This window comes from Delphinapterus leucas, chromosome X (assembly GCF_059928025.1).
Source record: "Delphinapterus leucas isolate spDelLeu-1000000601 "Yukka" chromosome X, BTC_Dleu_Yukka2, whole genome shotgun sequence".
Lineage (NCBI taxonomy): Eukaryota > Metazoa > Chordata > Mammalia > Artiodactyla > Monodontidae > Delphinapterus > Delphinapterus leucas.
Genome location: NC_143150.1, coordinates 122,432,126 through 122,458,043, shown reverse-complemented (window position 1 = coordinate 122,458,043; position 25,918 = coordinate 122,432,126). Strand labels below are relative to the sequence as shown.

Genomic DNA, 25,918 nt, shown 5'->3' with positions numbered 1-25,918 from the left:
TTCCAGTCTTTGTCACAGCTGCTGCTGTGCGACATAGTTGAGTCCTGTGCTGGTAGAGGGCAGGGCATGTTGATGGACAGTCCCATCAGACTGTATCTCATCAGGGAGGGGAAAGTCCCCCAAACGGCTTCCCCTCCCCGAGTGGGGAATGGTTTCTCCCTGGGACACAGACACAGGCAGCCACCTCGATGCGTGAATCTTTACAATCATAAATTCCAAAATATGCATTACACAAACTCTGTATTTTTAAAAGCTATATTGAGGTATAAAATTCTGCCCGTTTTAAGTGTACAGTTCAATGATTTTAATAAATGTATAGCATTGTGAAACTCTCACCAGAATTTAAGTTTAGAACGTTTCCGTCGCCCCCAAAGACATCTCGTAGCCATTTGCAGTCAGGCCCCGTTCCCACTCCAGCCCTAGGCAACCACTCATCTGTTTTCTGTTTCTGTAGATTTGAACATAGGTTCCTGACCGGTGTAATTTTTTCCGGGTATCCTGCAAACTATGCTATGGGTGAAAGAAAGAAGGAGAAAAGGCCAACGGTGTGGAAGTCTGGACCTCATGGTGTCAGTTTTCCTTCCTTTTTGCTTTAGATTTTCCCTTCTCTCACCTGGACTGTAAGACGGGAGAGCTGAGTCCTAGTCTTGATGCTGCCATTATTTAGCTCTGTGAGCCTCAGTCATGGAACCTTCCAGGCCTCAGTTCCTCATCTGTATAGTTAAGAAAAGGGTTTGACAAGATGATAACTCATGTGCTTTCTATCTCTAATGACCAGCAGTTGTGATCTTTTTTGGTGAAATCTTTCTTGGTGAAAAATTACATGTATCCGTATAGCTGATTCACTTTTTGCTGTACAGCAGAAAATAACACCACATTGTAAAGCAACTATACTCCAATTAAAAAAGAAATCTACCCTGAAAGAAAAAAAGAAGAATTACTTCTTGATTGTATCTGCTCTCTTCAATCAGAGGGCTGGAATAAAACTTGATGCTGGCCAAGGGAGGTGGAATCCTGAAAAAGAGAAGGGCTTTTCCCAGCAAGAGCTCATAGTCTGATTGGAATGAGCCGCAGTGAATGCTCACGCATTGTGGTGAGCTCCCGGGGAGAGATCAAGTTCAGTGCACAGAGGTGGGGAGGGGCCGGTCACAGAGCGGGGCCTCTGAAACGCCACCGCCACCGTGAGAAGTTTGCCCCCGTGACAAGCTGCTTGGCAGCTGGCTTAGCCAACCACGGTTAAAACCACCCATTTCATCTTTGGGGGGAGGAGACATCCCAGCAGGTTTGAAGGCGGAGATGGGGAGGTTGAAGCATTTTGCATTTCGAGGCCGATCTCTTATCTCCTCTGGCTCTGCCTCTATCTCTCTGTGCCCTTGGGTTAACTGTAGCTTTGGCTTTTGCGGCCATGGTAGCTGCAGCCTAAGCAGACTTGTGGAGGCAGGCAGCTGGAGGGTGGTATTTTCTGACAGGGAGACTTCCTTAAGTTTTGTAATTTATGGTGTCTTTAAATATGGGATTTTGTTTACTGTTGGCCTAATTACACCTCTGTTATATTTTAGTTAGCTTAATGTTTTAATTTTGTGCTCATGCCCAGAGGTAGTTTCCCAAAGGGTACTGTTAAAAAAAATTGTAGGTCGGGTTTTATCCTTGCTGCAGCTACCTGCAGCTTCCTGAAGGCAAGGAGATGGGTTTTGGGGCCACACACTTTCTCATGGGCCCTTGTGAATATTTCGACTGTGTTGGTGCCGTGTGAGGTCTAGAGCTCCTGTCTGCCAAGTATTATCCTCAAGCATCTCTGTAAAATAGAAACATAATACGGGCCGCAGAAGTGATTTTAAGTGTTTTAGTAGCCACATTCAGAAAGGGAGAAGAAACAAGTGAAATTAATTTGAATAATGCTTGAAATGAAATTGAAGAATTTCACCCAGCATATCTAAAATAGGATCATTTCAACATACAATCAATCTAAAAATTAATGAGATATTTTACATTCTTTTTTTTCCCTCATAAGTCTTTGCAACTTGCTGTGTATTTTACAGTATGTCTCAATTTGGACGAGCCAGACTTCAAGTATTCAACAGCCACGTGTGGCAGGTGACACTTTAGTGGACAGCAAAGTTCTAAACCTTTCAAAGGCTCACAAGGGACACAGGAAGAGCCCTTGGAAGGGGTAGGAGAGACATAGTCTCATGTTTTGTGAGCTCTTAATAAAGCCATACATAGGTTTCCTTCTCTTAGAGAAACCTGATATGTAAGAATTCTTCTTGACAGGAAAGGTAAAGCAGGAAGTGATTATTCATGTTACAAAAGAATTAACTGCAGGATCCTTTAAATAGCAAGCTCCCTTAGTGCACTGAAGATCTGACTCAATTTGCAAAAATGTGATTGACACTTGGCATTTTAGTAGCATCTTTGTTGGGCAGAGAACCATCTGCCATTATAAAATGCAAATGCAAGCTGAACCGTCAGCTTCTCAAGGCTTTGTTGAGTACCTACTGTATGTCAGGGATGCTCGTAGGGGCCATGACAGAACTAAGGGAGATCTGTACCCAGAAGTCATTTAGAGGGTCACTGGGAGGGCGAGACACACATGCAGCCACCACAGTGTGGAATTGCCTCGATACCAGGGCCCAGGGAGGCTTGGGGGCTGGATGAGCCAGGAAGGAGCTAGGCTGCGTGCATGGGATGAAGTGTCCAGGAGTTTAAAGGAAGGGTAGATCAGGAAAGACCAGCTCAATAGTATATTGGGAAGACTCGAAAACTATGCAGTTATGCTTTATATATCCCTGAGTCCCCAGTCCCTAATCCCCAGCCTTACTTCTAGCAGCCATCAGTTAAGCTGTGTTCTTGGACTCCTCATAAGAGGGAGACGGAAGCAAACCCAGGATGTGCTTCTCTCCAGTTTTCAACAACAGGCAGCAGCTGTTTATTTCTTAGGACCTGTCTTCTTTTTTTTTTTTTTTTTGTTTGTTTGTTTGTTTGTTTTTGTGGTACGCGGGCCTCTCACTGTTGCGGCCTCTCCCGCTGCGGAGCACAGGCTCCGGACGCGCAGGCTCAGCGGCCATGGCTCACGGGCCCAGCCGCTCCGCGGCATGTGGGATCTTCCCAGACCGGGGCACGAACCTGTGTCCCCTGCATCGGCAGGCGGACTCTCAACCACTGCGCCACCAGGGAAGCCCGGACCTGTCTTCTTGAAGCAGATTCCTTTGCCCTCGTCCAGCTTTACCTTGATAGAGCCCACGTGTAGAATGCAGAAAATGAGACTTGCTGTTGAGGAAAGGAGAAGCAAGGTTGTGTGCTGGAAGTGGATGGGGTTCTGAGTTCCCCAAAGTACACAGGGTTTAAGTTCAGCGTCGAGATGGACCCTTGAGCAGATTCCTCCCCCGGCTCCTTCAGGCAGGCCCCATGTGCTGCTTCCCCCCAACTCCACTTAGGGCGATTTTCTGTCCCCATCAGAAAAGCTATGAGCTTTCATCTCTAAGTACTAAGATAGGAGCAGCCTTGGGGAGCCTAGGTCAGTATTCCAAGCCTTTTCTTGTTAAAAAAAAATAATACCTGTTATTTAAAAAAATGACTATCTCCATACATATATTTATTTATAGATCATGTAATATATCGCTGTACTAGTTGATTAAGAAAACCCAAAAGAAGTTTCTAAATATTTATTATTAGGTTTAATGAACTTATGGAAAACATAAGATTGACTATTATGTGGTTTTAGACATTGGTGAAAAATGGACATTTGTCTTCATGGCTCAGGTACATAGTTTTGAATATCTTGCTAAACCCAATAGTTCCATATTATAATTAGATAACTTAAACCTATATCAAGGGTGGGAGAAAACCCATATTACAAATTATCTTGATAACTCAGAGTGTTTTGTGCTGATTGGCTTGTCCTCGTGTTCACCCCCCAACATGGCTGACAAAGAGTTCCCACCCAGGGGCTGAAGTGGCAGCTCCACCATTTTCTTGTTGACTTGGGCGTGTGTTGAGTATTATCTACAACCTCTGCTTTCTTTACCCAAATCTTCTCAAGTCTCTCATCCATTTAGTGAGGGTGATTTTAGTTAAAGGGGGTAATAGTCATAAAGAGGCTCTACCAAGAGGCCTCCCAGAACTGCAGGGTGCCCCATGGAGCTGAAAGCTGGCCCTGGCAGCCGCCCTTGTCTAGGGGCACAGCTGTCCCTCAGGCCGCTCCATGCCCTCCGAGCACCCCTGACTGCCTGACCTAGAGGCTGGATGAAGGAGCTGGTGTCATTCTGCAACTGGAGCGTTAGAGAAGTTGAATTTTTCTCTTTTTAAAATGAAAACAAAATGAATAGATGTTTTCTTTTTTTTTTTTTTCATCTTGTTCACTAATTCCTGAAGTGAGTGCATCCCAGTTTGGAGGGCACTGGCTCAGAAAATAAGCTTAACTGCTTTGCTAAGCTTCAGGTTCTTTAATTGGGAAGATGGGCATCATAATACTGTGAGGGTTAAGTGAGATAATGCAGGAAAAGTGTCTGGCACATAAACAGTGGTTGCTGTAATCTCCATTCCGATAGCAAAGCTTCAATAGATCCATGTCTAGGTAATTTGAAGAAAGCTGCTTTTTAATCGACCTGGTTCTGATTGTTCTGATGACTCATTTTACCTGCTGGGGTGAGAATATGATACGAGAAAATTGGAGTGTTTCTGCCTTTGTACTTGTCAGGAACCAGGAGAAATCTGAAAAGGTTGCCTTGTTTATGCTCTTATGCTTGTCCTTTCTGTTGATAAGTGATGAAAATGGTTCACAACTCAACTTCAGCCTGGGCAGATTTCTGACAGCAGAGTCAGCCAGCTCATTTTGGAATGCAAAACTAATCTCGGAAAGCAAATTCTGCTTTGAGTTGCTTATGAACTGTCTGGGTTAGCTGACATTATAAGTGGACAAGGTGAGCACACCAGTCTGGGTGGACGGGGTCGTTTGATCTGGAAACGCTTTGAGAGTGTATCCCTAATGGATATGCAAAGTGCATTTGACAAGGAGCCCCTCACCTACCAAACTTCTTCCTGGAAAACCTACCCCAATATATTGAATTTGTAAAAGTCATTTGTGCTTTCTTTGTCTCCTGTTGGAGAAATCTTTTTTTATATATACATTTATTTATTTTTTATGTTTGGCTGCGTTGGGTCTTCGTTGCCGCACGCGGGCTTTCCCTGGTTGCGGCGAGCCGGGGCTACTCTTCATTGCGGTGCGTGGGCTTCTCATTGCGGTGGCTTCTCTTGTTGCGGAGTGCGGGCTCTAGGCACGCAGGCTTCAGCAGTTGCAGCACGTGGGCTCAGTAGTTGTGGTATGCGAGCTCTAGAGTGCAGACCCAGTAGTTGTGGCGCACGGGCTTAGTTGCTCCGTGGCATGTGGGATCTTCCCAGACCAGGGCTCAAACCCGTGTCGCCTGCATTGGCAGGCAGATTCTTAACCACTGCGCCACCAAAGCCCCATTGGAGAAATCTTTGCCAAACCCAAGATCACTAAGATTTCCTCGTATGCTTTCTTATAAAAATGTTGCAGTTTTAGCTCTTACATTCAGGCGTATGACCCATTTTGAGTTCACTTTTGCGTATGTGTTCTTTATAGAGCTCACTTAACTTTTCCACTTCCATTCTTTTACCGTAATTTCTAAGTTGCTAATTCGCTGCTTGGGGTTACACCTAATTTTCACTACCCTTGTATTTATTCATTCTCCCTTTGTCCGTCCATCCGTCCGTCCGTCCATCCATTCATTCATATTAAGCTGCAAATACAAAAGGAAAAGGACAGGAGATTGACTGATTGAGGTGGGCATGAGGCGAGGCCCAAAGACACATGAGTTGTTTAATCCATGTATAGATAAACTAACCAGCCTCTGGATTGGTTGGCTCTGCTAATTTGCATCGGTACCAGAAGACCCGTCTTCCTCATCTGTTGCCTCCACCCATTACCGAGTATACAAAATCACCGTGGATTGGGAGAACAGTTTAAAATGGTATTGCTGCCTAAGAAGCCATCTGTTGTGAAGGCAGTTGTGCCCGCAGATGTGAGCGGTCTGAGTTGTTGGTTGGGCTGGCGGGGCCCTCTGTTATCGGCTGTGTTCACACGAGTTGTTGCTGAGAGGCGGGCATTATCTCTGTAGGGTGGGAATGATCATCACCCACATTTTGCACAACTGAGGCCCAGAGAGGTTAGCATCACCTAGTCTTGGTGAAGGAGAGGGCATCTGAGAGCCGGACCTGCACCTGTAGTTATCTGCCACCTCTGCACTTGGGGAAATGTTGCTGGACTCCGTCTGGGGGCGGGGTGGTGCACAAGTGTTGTTGGCCTTCTGTCATTGTGTGGTTTCCCCTCTGAAGCCCCTGCTGGCCCTGAGACCTGTAGGCCACTCTGCCTGTGCCTGACCGCAGACCAGCACTTTGTGGTTTCTGTGCTACAGACCTCAGGTTAACCAAAGTCGGGCAACCGTGTGTGGCCCTGTTATTTTAAGCATTGGTAGAGGGGAAGCCCCTTGAATATGACTTTCCTGGCCTTCCAGGGCTGCTGGGCTTTGGACTTCTCCAACATCTGATCTAAAGTGCTGTTTTGTTTTGTTCTTGTTTTTGTTTGGTCCCTGTTCCTTCCAGTGGAGGCCATAGTGGAGTTTGACTACCAGGCCCAGCACGGCGATGAGCTGACGATCACCGTGGGTGAGATCATCACCAACATCAGGAAGGCGGATGGAGGCTGGTGGGAGGGACAGATCAATGGCAGGAGAGGTTTGTTCCCTGACAACTTTGTAAGAGTGAGTACAAAGCGAAACCCTTTTCCTGTCTCCTGTGTGGGTTCTACTGCCCAAAGCTGTGGCGGCACTTGAGGAGGAATTTCATGGGACTCTTTAAGAGGATGAGTCGACAGCTTGACCTCTTGTATGCTGTGTCAAGAGGAGCACGTATAGCTTTGCCCTTCATATCGGGGGATACTTGTTTTGAAATCACTTTCTTAAGGCCCGGAATGTTCTCTTTCCAAACTGTGTATCACTTAGAAAATGCTGGAAAAATGTCAAGCTTGTCAAATTGTTTTATTTGTGGACTTTTTTTATGCTTTGATAGTTTCAAAGACTCTTGCCCTTTACCATTTCATTCAAAATGGAGGTGAAACTCAGTTTTGACCACTTAAATCAAGTAGCAGTCAAACTAAATGCAGAATTCCAATTATGCCATGTTTCTAGCTTTGTATCATATTGCTTTCTTGATAGGAGCAGTATTATTTTCTTTTTCCCCTTTATGGCCATGAAGCATTGAGTAAAATCTATTTTTTCAGTAAGGTTTTGAAAATTATGCTCTTTGCAGAAGGGTTAATTAGAAAAAATGTAACTCAGTCATGTTAAGAAATTTCGTACCACACAGTTGTAAATAATAGTGGGAATTAGGTTAAAAAAAGGGGGCGGGGGCGGGAAATCACCTGCAGGCTGATCCCAGAGGGAAATACCAAGTGGGTCTAAAAAGTCCCTGGACTGTATCCTTCCTGCCCAGCGCTGGGCCAGATGGGCCTGTTCTTGGTGGGGAGAGCTGTGTGCAGGAATCCCCGGGGCCCCTGCTGTAGTTCCGGTGGCACCAGACCATGCCTGAGACCTGGGGCCATAGGGGGCAGGTGGTGTAGGGGACGCTGGGCCCAGAGAAGCAGGTGCCCCCCTTAAAGAGCCGTGTGGGCTACGTGGGAGGGTTTTATGGAAGGGGGTTGTTGAGGAAGAACAGTGATATGCTCCAGGCTTCACCCCCTGGGCCCTCTACCGGTACCCCGCCCCCAGTCTAGAACAAATAGAAAGCCAGTTTCACCTTTCTTCAGGATCTTGCCTCAGGGGATCCTGCTAACTTTTTCCTTGTCCTTTCTTCTTGGTGTGCAGAAAGCTGGGGAGAGTTTTGTGGGTTACATGCTGATAAACCTTGCTTTCTGTGAACAGTCGTGGGAGGATAGACATTTTTTCTTGGACTACAGTTGAACCTGGCAGCCCTCTCTCTCCCATTTTAAGAGGAGGAAAGTCTCACATCTGGGTCCCCTTGGGTTGAGTCTACTGATGTGTAAATGAGGGTGAATTCTTTTGCCCTTCCAAACAAAATCCCCAATTTGGGGACAAGGACCATCCTTGAAGTTGAGCCAAATTCTGGGTTGGAAGGGGGACTTTTCTGGATAAAAGAGGCAAAGCTTTCAGTGAAGATGAAGGAGGAAGGAGTGAGAGGGGAGGACCGTGGGAAGGAGAAGGGACTCCAACTCCAGTTTAGAAGGTGGGCCCTGCTTTGGAAGCCTTTAATGTGTCCTGTTGGCTTATTCCAAACCACAGATCCACAGCCGCTGAAACCTCGAGGTTGGCCTTTGCTCAGGGCCGGGGCACCATAAGCGTTTGTGGAGGCCAGGGCAGGGAGGGCAGTGTGGGAAGAGCCCCGGGAGCGCCGGGGAACAGGAGCTGGTCACTGTGACCAGGGCGGAGTGATGTGCTTCACCGCCAGGACCTCTATCCAGCCCGCTCCATTCGCTCGGCCTTGGGCTGGGCCAGCGTGGGCCACGGCAGCAGATCCTGCCCCACGGTGGCCCACGCGCTTTGTCTCAAGGGGAGGCTGGTGGGAGATGGCGGGAGGGAGGGAGGGAGGGAGGGAGGGAGGGAGGCCAGCAAGGTCAGGGGTTATCCCGCCGGCTCCCCGCTCTAGGCTTGCCTGGGTCTGGCTGTGTCCCTCTGCCAGATGGTGGCTGCTCCCATCAAGTCCCTTTCTTCTCTACGTTCCTTTCCCCTCATCCCGGCAGGCCTGGGGCTCCCTTGTCTCTAGCCCTCAGCTGCCTCCCCGGAGCGTCTCTCTACCTCACCTACTTTGTAAAAGTCTCTTTATTAATCCCACCTCAGATTACCTAACTCGAGTGTGCCATCTGGGTTTCTCCCCCTCCCGAGCCTGACTACCTCATCAGGCTAGTCTGAGGATTAGAGGAGACAGTGCGTGGAAATCACTTAGCATGTGGCCGGCCACCTTCCGAGTGTGCCGCTGTCCCTGTGGTGAAGGAAGGGACCCTCTCCCCTGGCCTGGAAGCCCCTGCCCTTGCCTAACACTTGTCTCACCTCGGCTAGAGCACCTCCAGGGCGGGGAAGTCTCATGCTTGGGAGGTGCTTGTTCCACCTGGGCCAGAAAGGATGTGGCAGGACCGGCTGGGGCTGTACCACTTGTGGCTGTTAGACTTGGCAGAAAAAGAAACTTCTCTTCTTTCGGATGGCTGAGTCTATCTTCAAGTCTTCACCCACTGGGAATGTTTTAGGCCTATTATTGAAAATCCAGTAGGTGGAGGCCGTAGAGTTTAACAATAAAGAACACTGCCATAGAGAGTTCTAGAAGCTGAAAATACATCTTAGGTAATAATAATCATATTGGCATAAGTTCACCGTTTTGGAAGTGGGTTTACACATGCCTTATTTGGCTTAAGAATCATTTGTCCCCAGACTGAATTGGGTAATCTTGTGGCATCCCGTTGTTTATTTGTGTACCTTTATGCCAGTGTTACCACTGTCAGAGAGCTTACCTTAAGCATTTTCCTGATTCATTTATCGGATCCTTAATCAGTGTCCCAAATGAACCTGATCCCCCAAAGTTTGGGGATTCAGTATCCACCCGCAACTCTGTATTGTCTCAATTTCTCAAAGGAAAAATACCAGGCAGTCCGGCCACCCCATCGTTAAGAAGATGCCTGGGCTTTGCCAGCTCTGGGGCTGAAATTTGTTGGCACCCGTAAATGTACCTAACCAGGCCCTGTGGCTTTTTGGGTTTGTTCCTCTTTTTCTTTTATTTAGTTAGTTATTATTTATTTACTGTACATGTAGAAGAAGAATCTTTTAAAATCCCTCTTCCCTTTCTTCTCTATACCTCTCTCTCATCCACTTCTTTTCCAATACATTTTTCTTTATCCCTCCTCCTTTAAAAAATTTATTCATTTTCAGGTGCGACTTACATAGAGTAAAATGTTGAACTCATAATTGTATGGCTTGATAATTTTTTTAATGTAAGTGCGTGCCTCTGTAAGCATCATCCAGATCAATTTTATTTCTATCCCTCTAGAAAGTTCCATCATGCCTTTTCCCAGTCATTCCCCCTCTCATAGGTAATCTGTCATCATAGGATAGTTTTGCCTGTACTGGAGTTTCATGTAAATGGAATCATACAATATGTGCTCTTTTATATATGGCTACTTTTGCACAACAGAATGTTGTTGTGTATAGCAGTAGTTTGTTCTTGCTGTATAGTATCCCATTTTATGAATAAACTGTAATTTGTTTATCCACTCTCCTGTGGAAGGACATTTGGGTTGTTTCCAGTTTGGGTATTTTATGGAGACAGGCACTCATTTCTCTTGTGTATATACGTGTAGGAGTGGAATTACTGCCCTCCCTCGCTTTCAACATATATGTTTTTCTCTGTTTAAGTATGTGGCCTCTGTGGAGGAGGGGTGTCCCACCTGTGCTGGGGCCTCATTTGTGCCTGAATGTGCTGGTCTTTGCATCGTTGACCTTTGAGTATGACCGCTGAGGGGTCCTTAAGCACAGAACTCAATGTCCCAGGGATCATTTGATTGTTGGGCCCATGAATTACCAAAGGCTCATTCTTAGATTGTTAAAAACATGCCAGTAGAGAGCATGTTTCAAAGTTTTTATTGTTACAGAAAGTAAGACAATAAAATATTGTAAGGACTATAACAGAAGCAAATAGTACACAGTTCATATAGACACATCCCAAGCAGTTACAAAGTATATTAAAAGGGAGGCTGCAGTTTTAAAGAATAAGATAAATTATACCCACAAACTCCCAATCTTTCCCGAAACGTTGCAACCAGAAACCCTATTGTAGGAAGCAGAAGATTCCAGGAGACATTCTACAAATGAAGGACTCTAAACCCTGTGGGTGGATAAGGAATTCTGGAAGGAAGGTATCCTCACCCAAGGAGAGTAGGTTCCTATACTTGTCTAACATCACATCCCTGTAACAATTCCCACTGATCTTGGTCCAGGCATTCTCAATCCTCTTGAGAGAAATCTATGGGCACATCCTGGAATGTCAGCAGTCCCTGAAACTAAAAGTACACATATCGTGTGGCCACGGGAAGAGTTCATAATGTGACCCAAGAAGAAATCAGCAAGTTAAGAGAACTGGTTTTAATTTAGAAGAGTGTCTTGAATTATTCACTAATATATATATATGTGTGTATGTATTTTTTTACACAGTAAGTTTCTCTATCTTATTTCTTACTACAAGAAAAGAGTATGGCATGTGATCCACAAAACCAGTACAGAGACTATACTTATCTGGAAAAGAAATGATAAAATGATGGTTTCAACACAGGCATATGCATTTTTGAGTGCTTTATTTATATCAAACTGGATAAAATGTGTGTATTTCTCAGATAGAAAAGACATGTCGAGGTGGGAATGTACCTTTCAACTATTCATGGGTACACAAGTACACTGGGGAGATTGTAAAAGTTCTGATTGTGATTCAGTAGGTCCGGTGGGCCTGAGTTCTATTTTTTTAAGAAGCTCATTTTTAACTAGTGATGCCACAGTCTCTGATTCATTAACCACAGTTGTGAATAGCAGAGACATAATAAGGTCAGGTAAAAATTCATAGTTAACTCTGAACTTAAAGTGTTTTATGGATTTTACACCTTTAATAGGATACTAAGCACAGCAGCAACAATCATTTGTGAATATTTACTGTAGACCGTGTATCTTTCTGTTTTGTGTAGGATTCCAGGAAAAAGGCCTGGGCTGCGGTCACAGTGGGCGGAGCCCCCAGGCCGGGCCGCCCCTCCAGGACCCCCACTGGGGCCCTGCGCTCCCGGCGGCGTCCTCCCCCGGCGGCCCCCTCCCTCCCGGAAGGCCTCGGGGCAGAGCCGTCCCACCCCCTGCGCCCAGAACGGAGCCCGCGTTTCCGCAGAGCTGGAACTTCCTCAGCTCGGGGTCTCTTCCCTCCGCCGTCACGGAACTGCCCCGGAGGCCGAGGGGAAGGCGGCCTCACTGAGGCTGCCGGCTCTGGAGGGGCCCCGGCGGCCGAAGCCGCGACAGTCATGTGGACGGCGGGCCGGTAAGTGGTCGCCGACCCTCCGCCTGGTCTGGTGCCCGGGCGGCAGCGCAAGACCAGCTTCTGAGGGGCAGGGGTTCGCTGCCATCCGCCGCTGCTGTGTAGAAAGAGCGGCCCCCAGCGTCTGGTCCCGGGGAACTTCGGTCCCTCCTCTCGCCCCTGCCCTCAGCCTGGCTTGCGGGGCCTGGGGGGCGTGGGGAGGGGGTCGGCCTGAGCGTCCTGAGGGGAAACGGTTCAAGGGAGGCGCACGGTCCGTCGGCAGCGTCAGCGCCCCTCCACCTGACTGCGGGGAAAGCGGCTGAAATCTCCTCCCGAGGCTCGCAGTCCCCTTATTCAGCCAAGTCCCTCTGCGCTCCTTCCTCCCTGAGCTAAAGTACCGGGGGGAAGGGAAAGGGCAGGGGACTGAGGCAGGTAATGGGGAACATTAAAAGGTGATTGTTAACTAAGGAAAACCAGCTCTCCCAACGTGAGGAATGTAGCGCTTTTCTTTGTATGCGAAGATGCCAGAGTCTGGGCTCACTGAAATCCTTCCTTTCATATGCACCTCAGCTCTCTGGGGCCTGCATTCTGTATTTGCATATCCGGAGTTCCGTAGGGCCCGCGGATCACACTGGAGGGCTGCAAGTGCTGATGACTGGGACGTCCTTTGTTTACTGATCTGGCAAGAAATATTCCATTTCTCACAGGCTTGGGGGCACAGAGTGAAAAAAGTAGGAGAATCTCACTCGGTATGTAATTTAGCTTATATATATATATATATATATATATATATATATATAATATTTATATTTAACTGTGCTAATAGAGGCTCTCAAGTCCAATCAACCTGTACTACTGCCCTCTATGTATTAATTTCATCAATATCATATGATAAATGCCCATAAATTGACTTAATCCATTTAAAAAGGATAATGATTTTTAAAGGAAACATAATAGAAATATAACGACAAAACCCTTACCACTAAAGGCTGTGTGTGGAACAACCTAAATAAATGTTCCGTTGTTAGAATATTGAAAGATGTATTCAGTACAAATATCAACAAAAATGAAAAATAATACGGGCAGCAGAATGCTGAAATGTTCTCTCTTTATCATTAAGGTGGCAGAAAATCATTTATTAGTAGGCACTGGGGGCACAGGATGCATGATTTTATATCTTTTTCATACTTGTGCAGTTGTTTCAACAAGTAACTTAAAGACAAAATGGAAAAACGAGGAGGTTTGTGCCTGAGATCATGTTGATGCGAAACTAGGGATGGCCACCTTGTGCCAGGTGAGTTAAGTTTACCTGGCCAGGTAGACCGCAGAGCTCCTGGGGAGCCAGGCTGGAATTCTTGTGCTGGGTGCCCCTTAGCTTCTGTGACTTGATTGATTGTGAGTCATGTTGGTGGAAGGACCTGATCACAGGAAATGGGTGGAAATAGAGTGATTTGGGGAGCAGCTAAGACATTCACCACAGCTCATGGCCTGATTGAATTTTAAAGAAACAGGAAAACAAATGCTTCTTATGGAATCAGAGAATATGAGGGCTGGACAATCCCACAAAGTGAGAAACACCCCATCCTGTTTTCCAGATGAGAAAACAGAGGCCCAGCAAGGTGAAATCCCTCACCCAAGTTGCACCCATCTCTCCTCCCCACTACATGCTTCATGAAAGCTGGACTCTTCCTGTCTTGATCACTGCTGAATGCCAAACAGGGCCAGGCATCTAGCAGCTGCTCCAAAAATTTTGGTTGTCTGTATGTACAATGCTATTTCTTTCTTTCTCACTCTTAATCAAGATTGTGCCAAGAACTCCCCAGGTTGCAATGTAATTCGATAAATGTAAATATTAATTGAGTTTTGTTGTTATGATGGCTTAGCTTTGAAGGTAACAGACTTGGTTCAGGTCCTGGTTCTGCCACGCAATAGCTGTTTGGCTTTGGTAAAATTACTAAACCTCTCTGAGCTTATTTCCTCCTTTGTAAAAGTGGGGATAAAACTATCTGAGCCAGCAGAGCATCTGCATTAGGGATGTGCACTAAGTATTGGTCTTTTTCACTCTCCCACTCCTTCTTTCTGTTCTTCCCAGAGAACATGTACAGAAGGATATAGTACTTTTTAAAAAAATTAATTTATTTTTGGCTGCGTTTTGTCTTCGTTGCTGCGCGTGGGCTTTCTCTAGTTGCAGCGAGCTGGGGTTACTCTTTGTTTTGGTGCGCGGGCTTCTCACTGCGGTGGCTTCTCTTGCTGCGCTTGCTGTGGAGCACCGGCTCTAGGCACGCGGGCTTCAGTAGTTGTGGGCTGCAGGCTCAGTAGTTGTGGCGCATGGGCTTAGCTGATCCGCGGCATGTGGGATATTCCCTGACCAGGGCTCGAGCCCATGTCCCCTGCATTGGCAGGCATATTCTTAACCACTGTGCCACCAGGGAAGTCCTATATAGTACTTTTTCAAAAGGGGTTTTAATTTATTTCAGAAAATATACTTTTTTCTTGTAGAAAAGTTTATTCCACTATAGAAACATAAACACGCAAAACTACTACAAATGCAGTATTATATGGGTTAGATATTATCAGTCACATTTTTTAAGTAACTGGGCAACTGCCAAAGCAGTAGCAACTGGGGAGTAAGAGGATTCAAATCTGGGGTGTCCCCCACCCCAATTTCAAGAGCAGGGTGTGTTTTTCAAATCCATGTTTCATCTGGTCTTTTTTCTCATCCATCCTCGGTGTCTGCCGTTCTCAAGAAGGCTCAGTTCCTCCGCTTTCACACCCTACCAGCTGGCTGTGCCCCAGTTCCCGCCCTGGAATCTCTGCATGCCTGGGTGTGCCTGCTCTCCCTGTGCCTCACCAGCTTTGCCAGGGAGCTGCTGTATCGTGCACTGCTTGCTGTACCCCAGAGTGCCTAGACCGTTCTGGTACATGAAGTACACCCTCATCACCATGAGTGCACGCCCATCCCCTTACCTTATATCCTGCCTCTAAGCCAGGCTTGGGGGTGACTACAGTGTGCGTTCAGCTATGTGAGCTGCTGGGATCAACGTGAAGTTCCCAGCTTTTCAAGTTGCAGGCTTGAGGGGCAGACAGTGATTTAAGTCGGGTCACCTGACTTAAAGTGGGGCTGATTGATTTAAAGCCAGGGCAGCTGACTTAAAGCCTGCATCCCTCAGCTGCAGGACGATACCAAATTTGGCGGTACACGGGTTCGCTCCAAGCCAGCACTGCTGTTCAGGAAGAGCTTCCAGCAGCACCTTAGTCCACGGAGACTTGGTCCGTTGTCTTATCCCTGCCCTCAGAGGGGGGTAACCTGCTCTTCTTGAGGAGAATCAGGGAGGGGGAAGTGCAGAGTCCCGGCTGGAGTTGCAGCACCCCTTCTCTGATGGCAGGGAAGGGTGGGCGGGGCTCTGTGATGTCCTGGGGCTGCACTCACCAGGTCGACTCAGCCTCTCAGCCTCCTAACCTCCCCCCACACACCCCACAAGAGTTTCCAATAATTTGTAATTGCGCCTTAGGTTCTCGGTCTTCAAACTCATACCCAGGCTCCCAGGTCCCTTGATTCAGCCAATTCCTCTGTGCTCTTTCTTCTATTAGATACTGTCGGAGAGGGAGGGGCTGGGGGATGGGACTGGAGGGACCCCGGCAGCACTGGCCTCAGCTGACTAAAGAGAGCCGGGGACTGCGCTATCACACATGTGTGAGGACCCTTAAGGCAGAATCAAGGGGACCAGTTAGAGGCAATCCTTGCTGCCTCAAGTGAGTATGGATCACGGTTGGGTGGGGAGCACGCTGACCCCTGAGAAGTACTGTTAGGAGGATGTGTTCCTCCCTCGGCTTCAAGGACGTGGGTGGGCTTCAGGGCTGCAGTTCCCCTCCAGGCCTCCAGGTCCGACTGCACCCCAGCGGCCTTGGAGACCTGCCTTTCTATCCCACAACTTGCCAGGCTCCAGGAAGAATCCAAATTGCAGAGATGGTGCCTGAGCGCTCCAGCTTAAGAAGTGCTGTCCCTGGGGACCTAACAGTGGAGGGAGGAAGGGTGAAGGGAGTACGGGGGTGGGGTAGGGAGGGGTGGCTGCCCTGGGAAACGTTGAGAGAGAAATATCGCCACCCACACCCCCTGCCCCCCTGCAACTGACCCATTGATGCCATAGGATCTCAGGGCCTTTTAGTCAGAGATGCCTCTGCTTCTTTACTCCTGTGTTCAAAACTATGCAAAACCAACTCTTCATCCTGTTGCTGCCTTGCCAGGACTTTTAAAGCACTGTTCTTTTGAAGCACTCGTTCCCTAAACTGCAGTTTGGAGCTGTCCCAGCTATTTAAAAGTGTTCTCCTTAAACTGAGACTAAATCCTACTCTTTTGGAAAAACTACCTTCACTTCAGAGGAGATCGTCTTTTCTGCCCATTCTTTCCTTCTACTGCCCTCTTAAGATGTCCTGTGCACAAAGAGCTTGGTGATTTATTTTTTGCTTCATGTCAAAAAATTAAATAAAACTTCCCCATGCACCCCAAAAAGCTTTCCTGGGACATAGGTGTTTCAAAACCATGAGAGTGTTTTGCAGTTAGTATACCCTGGGTAGACTGCCTAGCAATCCATCCAAGAGCCAGAGGTGAGCAACACCTTTACTTATTTGATTGGATGCCCTTCAAATTTAGGAAGGTCGCATTCTTATGACCCAGCAGATAAGACAAGAGCCCTGGATGGCTGTGGCTGTGATTATATAACTTCTGGTGATTTTATTTCCCTTAGTGAGCTGCTGCTTCTAGGTTAAATTCTTTTTATTACCTGTCCATTTTTAAAGAAAGTGTGAAAAAGTCACTCTAATAAGTCAGGGGTCTGAGCTCAGGGTTGGTCAAAAGTACTCACGGGGTGGAAGGTGGATAAAAATAGATGGGTAAAATAGGAGGGGGTTGGCAAGTACAACCAGGACACCCGTGTTCATTGTGCATACTAATAAAGGCCAGAATCTCCTCATGTATATCTGGTGGGAAGTTCTGATGGTTTCACAGGATCAAACTCAAATCATATTCAAACTAGGGGATATCCCCTGAGCATAAAAGGAAGTATCCACCCCTCGCAGGAGTCGCTGCTGAGGGATAAAGACGCAGACATAGAGACTGGACTTGAGGACCCGGGGAGGGGGAAGGGTAAGCTGGGACGAAGTGAGAGAGTGGCATGGACATGTATACACTACCAAAGGTGAAATAGATAGCTAGAGGGAAGCAGCTGCATATAGCACAGGGAGATCAGCTCAGCGCTTCGTGAGCACCTAGAGGGTTGGGATAGGGAGGGTGGGAGGGAGACGCAAGAGGGCAGGGATATGGGGATATATGTATATGAATAGCTGATTCACTTTGTTATACAGCAGAACCTAACACAACATGGTAAAGCAATTTTACTCCAATAAAGATGTTAACAACAGCAACGAAAAAAACAAAGTAAGTCAACCACGCCGACGGAGACATTGTATGTGTTTACAGTTCAAGAAATCCAGAAGAGAATCCTTTACTCTGTATGCAATGAATCGTCCATTAGAAAAGAAAAAAACTTTATAAGATGTTGTTTTTCCATTTATTGTTCAGAACATCATTTTTATACCTCTGCATGTCTATTGAAAGCCAGCTCACGTGAGTTAGAGGGAAGCAGCTGATTGATTTAAAGCTGGGTCATGTGATTTAAAAACCGTGGCATCTGATTGATTAAATCCAGTCATATGACATGAGGACTGGGTGCTAAAAACTGCACCCACTTGAAACCAGCTTCTTGAAACCAGCTTCTCACGGTTAAGGTGTATTGACTAAAAGATCCTCCTTCTTCAAGAGATTCCAAACCTCTGTAGGACACTTCATTGTAATTGGAGAAAAAAGAAGAATGAAATCAGGCCAGCAGCTGCAGAGGGCAAGGCAGCCCCCCAGGACTAGGGGAGGAGGAGGAGGAAGGGCTGAGGGTTGCCATTAGAGCAGACAACCTCCAGAGGGCGCTGAAGCACCGGCAGAGCCCACCTGCCACTCCCAGTTTGGCACTGCAGGGTCAGATTTGGGTTTGGAGATGGGGTTGCTGTAACCCCAAGGAGGTGAGCAGAGAGGAGGAGTTGATTACCGGTCTAATCTGACTCTGTGGCCCAAATTGCCTGGCTTCACAGGGGGTGACAGAGTTTTGCTTTCAGCAACTGGTGGGGCACTTCCCGGCTGGTCGGGTTGCCCAGTGGCCGGACAGCCTGAAAGGCTGTCTGCGATGGGACCGCCCTTTGTTCCTCCAGAATCTGTACATCAGGAGGTGCATGGTTGCGGGAGCCCATTCACCGACCTCCCCCCCAAGGGGGATGGCATCTTCCCTGGCTGTACCATATGATCACCTGGTACTTGAAATGACTGCAAGTTTTTTGACTTCAAGGAAAAGCTCACATAACCCCTTCTGCCTCATAATGTGTGGGATTTACTGTAATGGAAGGACATTATAAAGAACAGGTAGAAAACTCACCTGTTGGTCTCCATGTAGGAGTTTATTTTGCATGAATCCCTCCTACATGAGTAGATAGCAGAGGTTTATTTTTGTTCCCGTGTGTGTAGTTGTGGCAGAGGACATAGGTATGGTGATTTGAAGCCCTTAAAGAAATATTCTCAGAACTCTCAAGACTTCTCTTGATTGAAACCGAAAGAGACCTGGAAAAGGAGGAAAAGAAAAGGAAGAGGGAGAAAGAATGACTGTTTCTCAGTAAATTCACCTTCTTAGTTGATTCTTCTGTCTTCTCATTTCTTTTAACTTCTATGTATGTCTAATGGAATAATGTAGAAAGGCTGGTTTTTATCCTTGAAAAGATTTTACATCACAAAGAGACTAGAAGTGGCTAACAACTTATTCAACGTTGACAGAACTAATTCAAATCAATTTTAGATAGAGTCTTTGATGTTAAATTTCTACACTAAAATTGATTAATCCAAATTTTCTCTTTCTTTTTGAGTGAATATTTGTAACATATTTTTGTAGATAATAATTTACCCTAGATATACAAAATTGTGAGAATGGGTTACATATTTTACCACTTAAATGATTTCTGTTAAATGAATAGATTGTACACTTTAAATGCCAATGTTATTTCTTACATGTTGTTTTTTATTTTCTTGATTTCCAAAACTTGTGTTTATTTAATTGATTTCTATCTAATAATCTGTGTCTCCCCTTTATTGTTTCTTACTTTATATTTTATTGATCTATAGTTAATTTACATTATTATATCAGTTTCAGAGGTACAACATAGTGATTGATAAATGTTTAGGTTCTTCTCCATTTATACTTATTATAAAAGAGCGGCTCTATTCCCCATGTTATACAGTACGTCACTTTAGATTATTGATTTTATACATAGTGGATTCTTCCTCAGAATCTCCTACCACTATTTTGCTCCTCCACCCTCTCTCTCCCTGCTGGTAACGACTAGGCTGTTCTTTAATCTGTGAGTCTGTTGTGTTGTTGTTGTTGTATTCGGTCGTTTAGATGCCACGTGTAAATGATATCATACCAGGCTTGTTTTCTCTGAGACTTACACTACTAAGCATGAAACCCTCCAAGTCCATCCACGTTCTTGCAAATGGCAAAATTTCATTTTTTTGAAGTCACCATAAAAAATCTTTTTTAAATCCAGTAATCTATTGACGAGCACTTAGTTTGACTCTATATCTTGTCTATGGCAAATAACACTGTTTTGAACTTTGGGGTGCAGTTATTTTTTTGAAATAGTGTTTTTGTTTTCTTCTGATATATACCCGAGTGAAATTGCTGGATATTATGGTAGTTCTATTTTTAGTTTTTTTGTGGAACCTCCATTCTGCTTTCCACAGTAGCTGCACTAATTCACATTCACATCAACAGTGTACAAGAGTTTCCTTTTCTCCACATCCTCACTAACCTTTGTTATTTGTGATCTTTTTGATGACAGCCATTCTGACACGAGTGAGGTGATATCTCACAGTTTTGATTTGTATTTTACTGCCGATTAGCTATGTTTGTTCTGACTTCACTGATTTGCATACGGCTGTCCAACTTTCAAAACGCCACTTGCTGAAGAGACTGTCTTTTCCCCATTGTATATTCTTGCCTCCTTTGTCGAAGGTTAATTGACCATAGGTGTGTGGGTTTATTTCTGGGCTTTCTATTCTAGCCCATTGATCCATATATCTCCTTCTGTGCCAATACCTTGTGATTTTGCTTACTGTAACTTTGTAGTATTGTCTGAAGTCAGGGAGGGTTATGCCTCCTGCTTTGTTCTTCCTCCTCAGGATTGTGTTGACTATTCTGGATTTTTATGATTCCATATACATTTTAGGATTATTTGTTCTTGTTCTGGGGAAAATGTCATGGGTAATTTGATAGGGATCACATTAAACCTGTAGATTGCCCTGGGTAGTATGGCCATTTTAACACTATTATATCTTGCTGTCCAAAAACGTGAGATGTCTTTCCATTTCTTTGAATCATCTTCAGTTTACTTTACTAATGTTTTGTAGTTCTCAGCATATAAGTCTTTCACCCCCTTGGTGAGGTTTACTCCTATGTATTTTATTTTTTTGATGCCATTTTAAAAGGGATTGCTTGTTTACATTCGCTTCCTGATATTTCATTGTTAGTATAAAGAAATGCAACCAGGGACTTCCCTGGTGGCTCCATGGTTGAGAATCCACCTGCCAATACAGGGGATATGGGTTCGAGCCCTGGTCCAGGAAGATCCCACATGCTGTAGAGCAAGTAAACCTGTGCACCACAACTACTTAGCCTGCACTCTAGAGCCCGTGAGCCATCACTACCGAGCCCATGTGCCACAACTACTGAAGCCCGCCTGCCTAGAGCCTGTGCTCTGCAACAAGAGAAGCCACTGCAATGAGAAGCCTGTGCACCGCAAGGAAGAGTAGCCCCCACTGGCCACAACTAGAGAAAGCTCGTGCACAGCAATGAAGACCCAATGCAGCCAAAATAAATTTAAAGAAAAAAAAGAAAGAAATGCAACCAATTTATGTATGTTAATCTTGTATCCTGCTACTTTGCTGAATTCGTTTATCGGTTGTAGTTGTTTTTGTATGGAATTCTTAGGGCTTCCTTTATATGTATTATCATGTAATCTGCATATAGTGTCAGTTATACCTTTTACCTTTCAATTTGGTTAGAATTTATTTCTTTTTCTTGTCTGACTGTTGTGGCTAGGACTTCCAATACTGTGTTGAAGAGAAGAGGTGAGAGTGGGCATACTTGTCTTGTTCCAGGTTTTAGCAGGAAGGCTTTCAGCTTATGAACATTGAGTATTATATTGGCTGTGGGTTTGTCATAAATAGCTTTTTTTATGTTGAGATATGTTCCCTCTATAGCCCCTTTGGTAAGCGTTTTTTACCATGAATAGCTGTTGAAGTTTTTCAAGTGCTTTTTTCGGCCTCTATTGAGATGATCATTTGTTTTTTTTCTTTTTACTTTGTTGATGGGGTGTATCACTTTGATTGATTTGCATATGTTGAAACAACTTTGTGACCCTGGGGTGAATCAAATTTCGTCATGGTGTATGATCTTGTTATGTGTTGTCAGATTCGGTTTTCTAATATTCTGTTGAGAATTTTTGCATCTATATTTATCAAAGATATTGGCCTGTAATTTTCTTTTTTGGTAGTGTCTTTCTCTGTGTTTTTTTTTAAGTCTTTATTGAATTTGTTACAATATTGCTTCTGTTTTATGTTTTGGTTTCTTGTTTGTGAGGTGTATGGGATCTTAGCTCCCCGACCAGGAACTGAACCACCCGCACCCCCTGCACTGGAAGGTGAAATCTTAACTGCTGGACTGCCAGAAAAGTCCCCATCTGTTTTTGTTTGTTTGTTTGTTTGTTAATAAATTTATTTATTTATTTATTTTTGGCTGCATTGGGTGTCCGTTGCTGTGCGTGGGCTTTCTCTAGTTGCGGCGAGCGAGGGCTACTCTTCGTTGTGGTGCATGGGCTTCTCATTTTGGTGGCTTCTCTTGTTGCTGAGCATGGGCTCTAGGCACACGGGCTTCAGTAGTTGTGGCTCTCAGGCTCAGTAGTTGTGGCTCCCGAGCTCAAGAGCACAGGCTCAGTAGTTGTGGTGCACAGGCTTAGTTGCTAACCAGCATATGGGATCTTCATGGACCAGGGCTTGAACCCGTGTATCCTGCATTGGCAGGCAGATTCTTAACCACTGTGCCATCAGGGAATTCCCCCCCATATGGTTTTGATAGCAGGGTGATGGTGACTTCATAGAATGTCTTTGGAAGTATTCCTTACTCTTCAATCTTTTGGAAGAGTTTGAGAACAATCAGTGTAAGTTCTTCTTTGTATATTTGGTAGAATTTGCATGTGAAACCATCTGATCCTGGACTTTTGTTGGTAGGGAATTTTTTTAAATTACAGATTCTATTTCACTTTTAGTGATCAGTCTGTTCAAGTTATCTATTTCTTCTTGATTCAGTTTTTGTTGGCTGTAAGAAAACAACATACAGTTTTAGATTATGTTAGCACCTAAATATTTGCCATGTATTAGACCACAAGAAAGCAAAGAAAAATATTAAAATATTTTTTCATATAGAAAAAAATACTGAAATATTATTTAAGAAATTGGGATAATAATACTAATTATAATAATGAGAAACTGTTCTAAACTTAAAGACTACTTAATCTAATATGCATACTATATGCTAATTGTTTTATTGTTTTTAAATCCATGGAATGTATTCTCCTTTTTAATTTAATTCTTTTATTTTACCTGTATATTGTTAAAAACAATTTAGTTGCACATAATATAAAAAAATTATACTTTAATAGGAGATATTAATCCATTTACATTTAGTATAGTACTGAAAATACTTAGGTTTAGAGTTACCATGTTAATTTGTGCTCTCATTTATTTATTTCTTTAAATGATTTAATTTTGCTTTTTAAAAAATAAATTATTTAATTATCTATTTTTAATGTCTTTATTAGAGTGTAATTGCTTTACAACTGTGTGTTAGTTTCTGCTTTATAACAAAGTAAATCACCTATACATATACATATATCCTCATATCTCCTCCCTCTTGCGTCTCCCAGCCATCCTCCTAGGATCCCTCCATCCTCTCTAGGTGGTAACAAAGCACCAAGATGATCTCCCTGTGCTATGCGGCTGTTTCCCACTACCTATCTATTTTACATTTGGTAGTATATGTAAGTTCATGCCACTCTCTCACTTCATCCCAGCTTACCCTTCCCCCTCTCCGTGTCCTCAAGTCCATTCTCTACGTCTGCGTCTTTATTCCTGTCCTGCCCCTAGGTTCTTCACAATCATTTTCTTTTCAGTTTTTTTAGATTCCATATATATGTGTTAGCATACAGTATTTGTTTTTCTCTTTCTGACTTCATTCTGTATGACAGACTCTAGGTCCATCCACCTCACTACAAATAACTCAATTTCATTTCATTTTATGGCTAAGTAGTGTTCCATTGTATATTGAAGATGTGTGACATCTTCTTTATCCATTCATCGGTTGATGGACACTTAGGTGGCTTCCATGTCTGGGCTATTGTAAATAGAGCAGCAATGAACATTGTGGAACATGACTCTTTTTGAATCATGGTTTCTCAGTGTATATGCCCAGTAGTGGGATTGCTGGGTCATATGGTAGTTCTATTTTTAGATTTTAGGGAACCTCCATACTGTTCTCCATAGTGGCTGTATCAATTTACATTCCCACCAACAGTGCAAGAGTGTTCCCTTTTCTCCACACCTCTGCAGCATTTATAGTTTGTAGATTTTTTTTATGATGGCCATTCTTATCTTTGTGAGATTATACCTCAGTGTAGTTTTGATTTGCATTTCTCTAATGATTAGTGATGTTGAGCATTCTTTCATGCATTTGTTGGCAATCTGTATATCTTCTTTGGAGAAACGTCTATTTAGTTCTGCCCATTTATGGATTGAGTTGTTCTTTTTTTTTTTATATTGAGCTGCATGAGCTGCTTGTAAATTTTGGAGATTAATCCTGTCATTTGCTTCATTGGCAGATAGTTTCTCCTATTCTGAGTGTTGTCTTTTTGTCTTGTTTTTGTTTTCCTTTTGCTGTGCAAAAGCATTTAAGTTTCACTGGGTCCCATTTTAAAATTTTTGTTTTTATTTCCATTTCTCTAGGAGGTGGGTCAAAAATGATCTTGCTCTGATTGATGTCATAGAGTGTTCTGCTTATGTTTTTCTCTAAGACTTTTATAGTGTCTGGCCTTACATTTAGGTTTTAGTCCATTTTGAGTTCATATTTGTGTATGGTGTTAGGGTGTCTTCTAATTTCATTCTCTTTGTAGCTGCTCAGTTATCCCAGAACCACTTATTGAAGAGGCTCTCTTTTCTCCATTGTATATTCTTGCCTCCCTTATCAAAAATAAGGTGACCATATGTGCGTGGGTTTATCTCTGGGCTTTCCCTCATGTTCCATTGATCTATCTTTCTGTTTTTGTGCCAGTACCATACTGTCTTGAGTACTGCAGCTTTGAAGTATAGTCTGAAGTCAGGGAGCCTGATTCCTCCAGCTCTGTTTTTCTTCTCAAGATTGCTTTGTCTATTCGTGGTCTTCTGTGTTTCCATACAAATTGTGAATTTTTTTGTTCTGTTTCTCTGAAAAATGCCATTGGTTGTTTGATAGGGATTGCATTGAACCTGTAGATTGCTTTGGGTAGTATAGTCATTTTCACAATGTTGATTTTTCCAATCCAAGAACATGGTATATCTCTTCAGCTTTTTGTGTCATCTATGATTTTATTCCATCAGTGTCTTATAGTTTTCTGAGTACAAGTCTTTTGTCTCCTTAGGTAGGTTTTTTCCTAGGTATTTTATTTTTGTTGCAGTGGTAAGTGGGAGTGTTTCTGTAATTTCTGTTGAAAATTTTTCTTCTTTAGTGTATAGGAATGAAAGATATATCTGTGCAGTAATGTTGTATCCTGCTATTTTACCAAATTCATTGATTGGCTCCAGTAGTTTTCTGGTAGCCTCTTTTCGATTCTCTATGTATAGTATCATGTCATCTGCAAACAGCGAGAGCTTAACTTCTTCTTTTCCAATTTGGATTCCTTTTATTTCTTTTTCTTCTCTGATTCCTGTGGCTAAAACTTCCAAAACTGTGTTGAATTTTAGTGGTGAGAGTGGGCAACCTTGTCTTGTTCCTGATCTTGGTGGAAATGGTTTCATGTTTTCACCATTGAGAATGATGTTGGCTGTGGGTTTGTCATATATGGCCTGTATGGTGTTGAGGAAAGTTCCCTCTATGCCTACTTTCTGGAGGGTTTTTATCATAAATGGGTGTTTAATTTTGTCAAAAGCTTTTTGTCAAGAGCATTTAATCCATTTACATTTAAGGTAATTATCGATATGTGTGTTCCTATTGTCATTTTCTTAATTGTTTTGAGTTTGTTATTGTAGGTATTTTCCTTCTCTTGTGTTTTCTGCCTAGAGAAGTTCCTTTAGCATTTGTTGTATAACTGGTTTGTTGGTGCTGAATCTCTTAGCTTTTGCTTGTCTGTAAAGTTTTTAATTTCTCCATCAAATCTGAATAAGATCCTTGCTTGGTAAGTAATCCTGGTTGTAGGTTTTTCCCTTTCATCACTTTAAATATGTCCTGCCAGTCCCTTCTGGCTTGCAGAGTTTCTGCTGAAAGATCAGCTGTTAGCTTTATGGGGATTCCCTTGTATGATATTTGTTGTTTTTCCCTTGCTGCTTTTAATATTTTTTCTTTGTATTTAATTTTTGATAGTTCGATTAATATGTGTCTTGGCATATTTCTCCTTGGATTTATCCTGTATGGGACTCTCTGAGTTTCCTGGACTTGATTAACTCTTTCCTTTCCCATAT

General features: G+C 44.0%; 1 protein-coding gene across 1 annotated transcript in view; it reads left to right on the top strand.

The window, feature by feature from the left end:
* The window catches only part of LOC149744404 (uncharacterized), a 109,920-nt gene that overhangs the window by 42,027 nt on the left and 41,975 nt on the right, over positions 1–25,918 (top strand). Inside the window, exons 2-3 of the mRNA XM_089904790.1 lie at positions 6,622–6,779; positions 11,750–12,087. Of these exons, the coding sequence (XP_089760916.1) occupies positions 6,622–6,779; positions 11,750–12,087 (496 nt within the window). The remainder of the gene's footprint in view (positions 1–6,621; positions 6,780–11,749; positions 12,088–25,918) is intronic.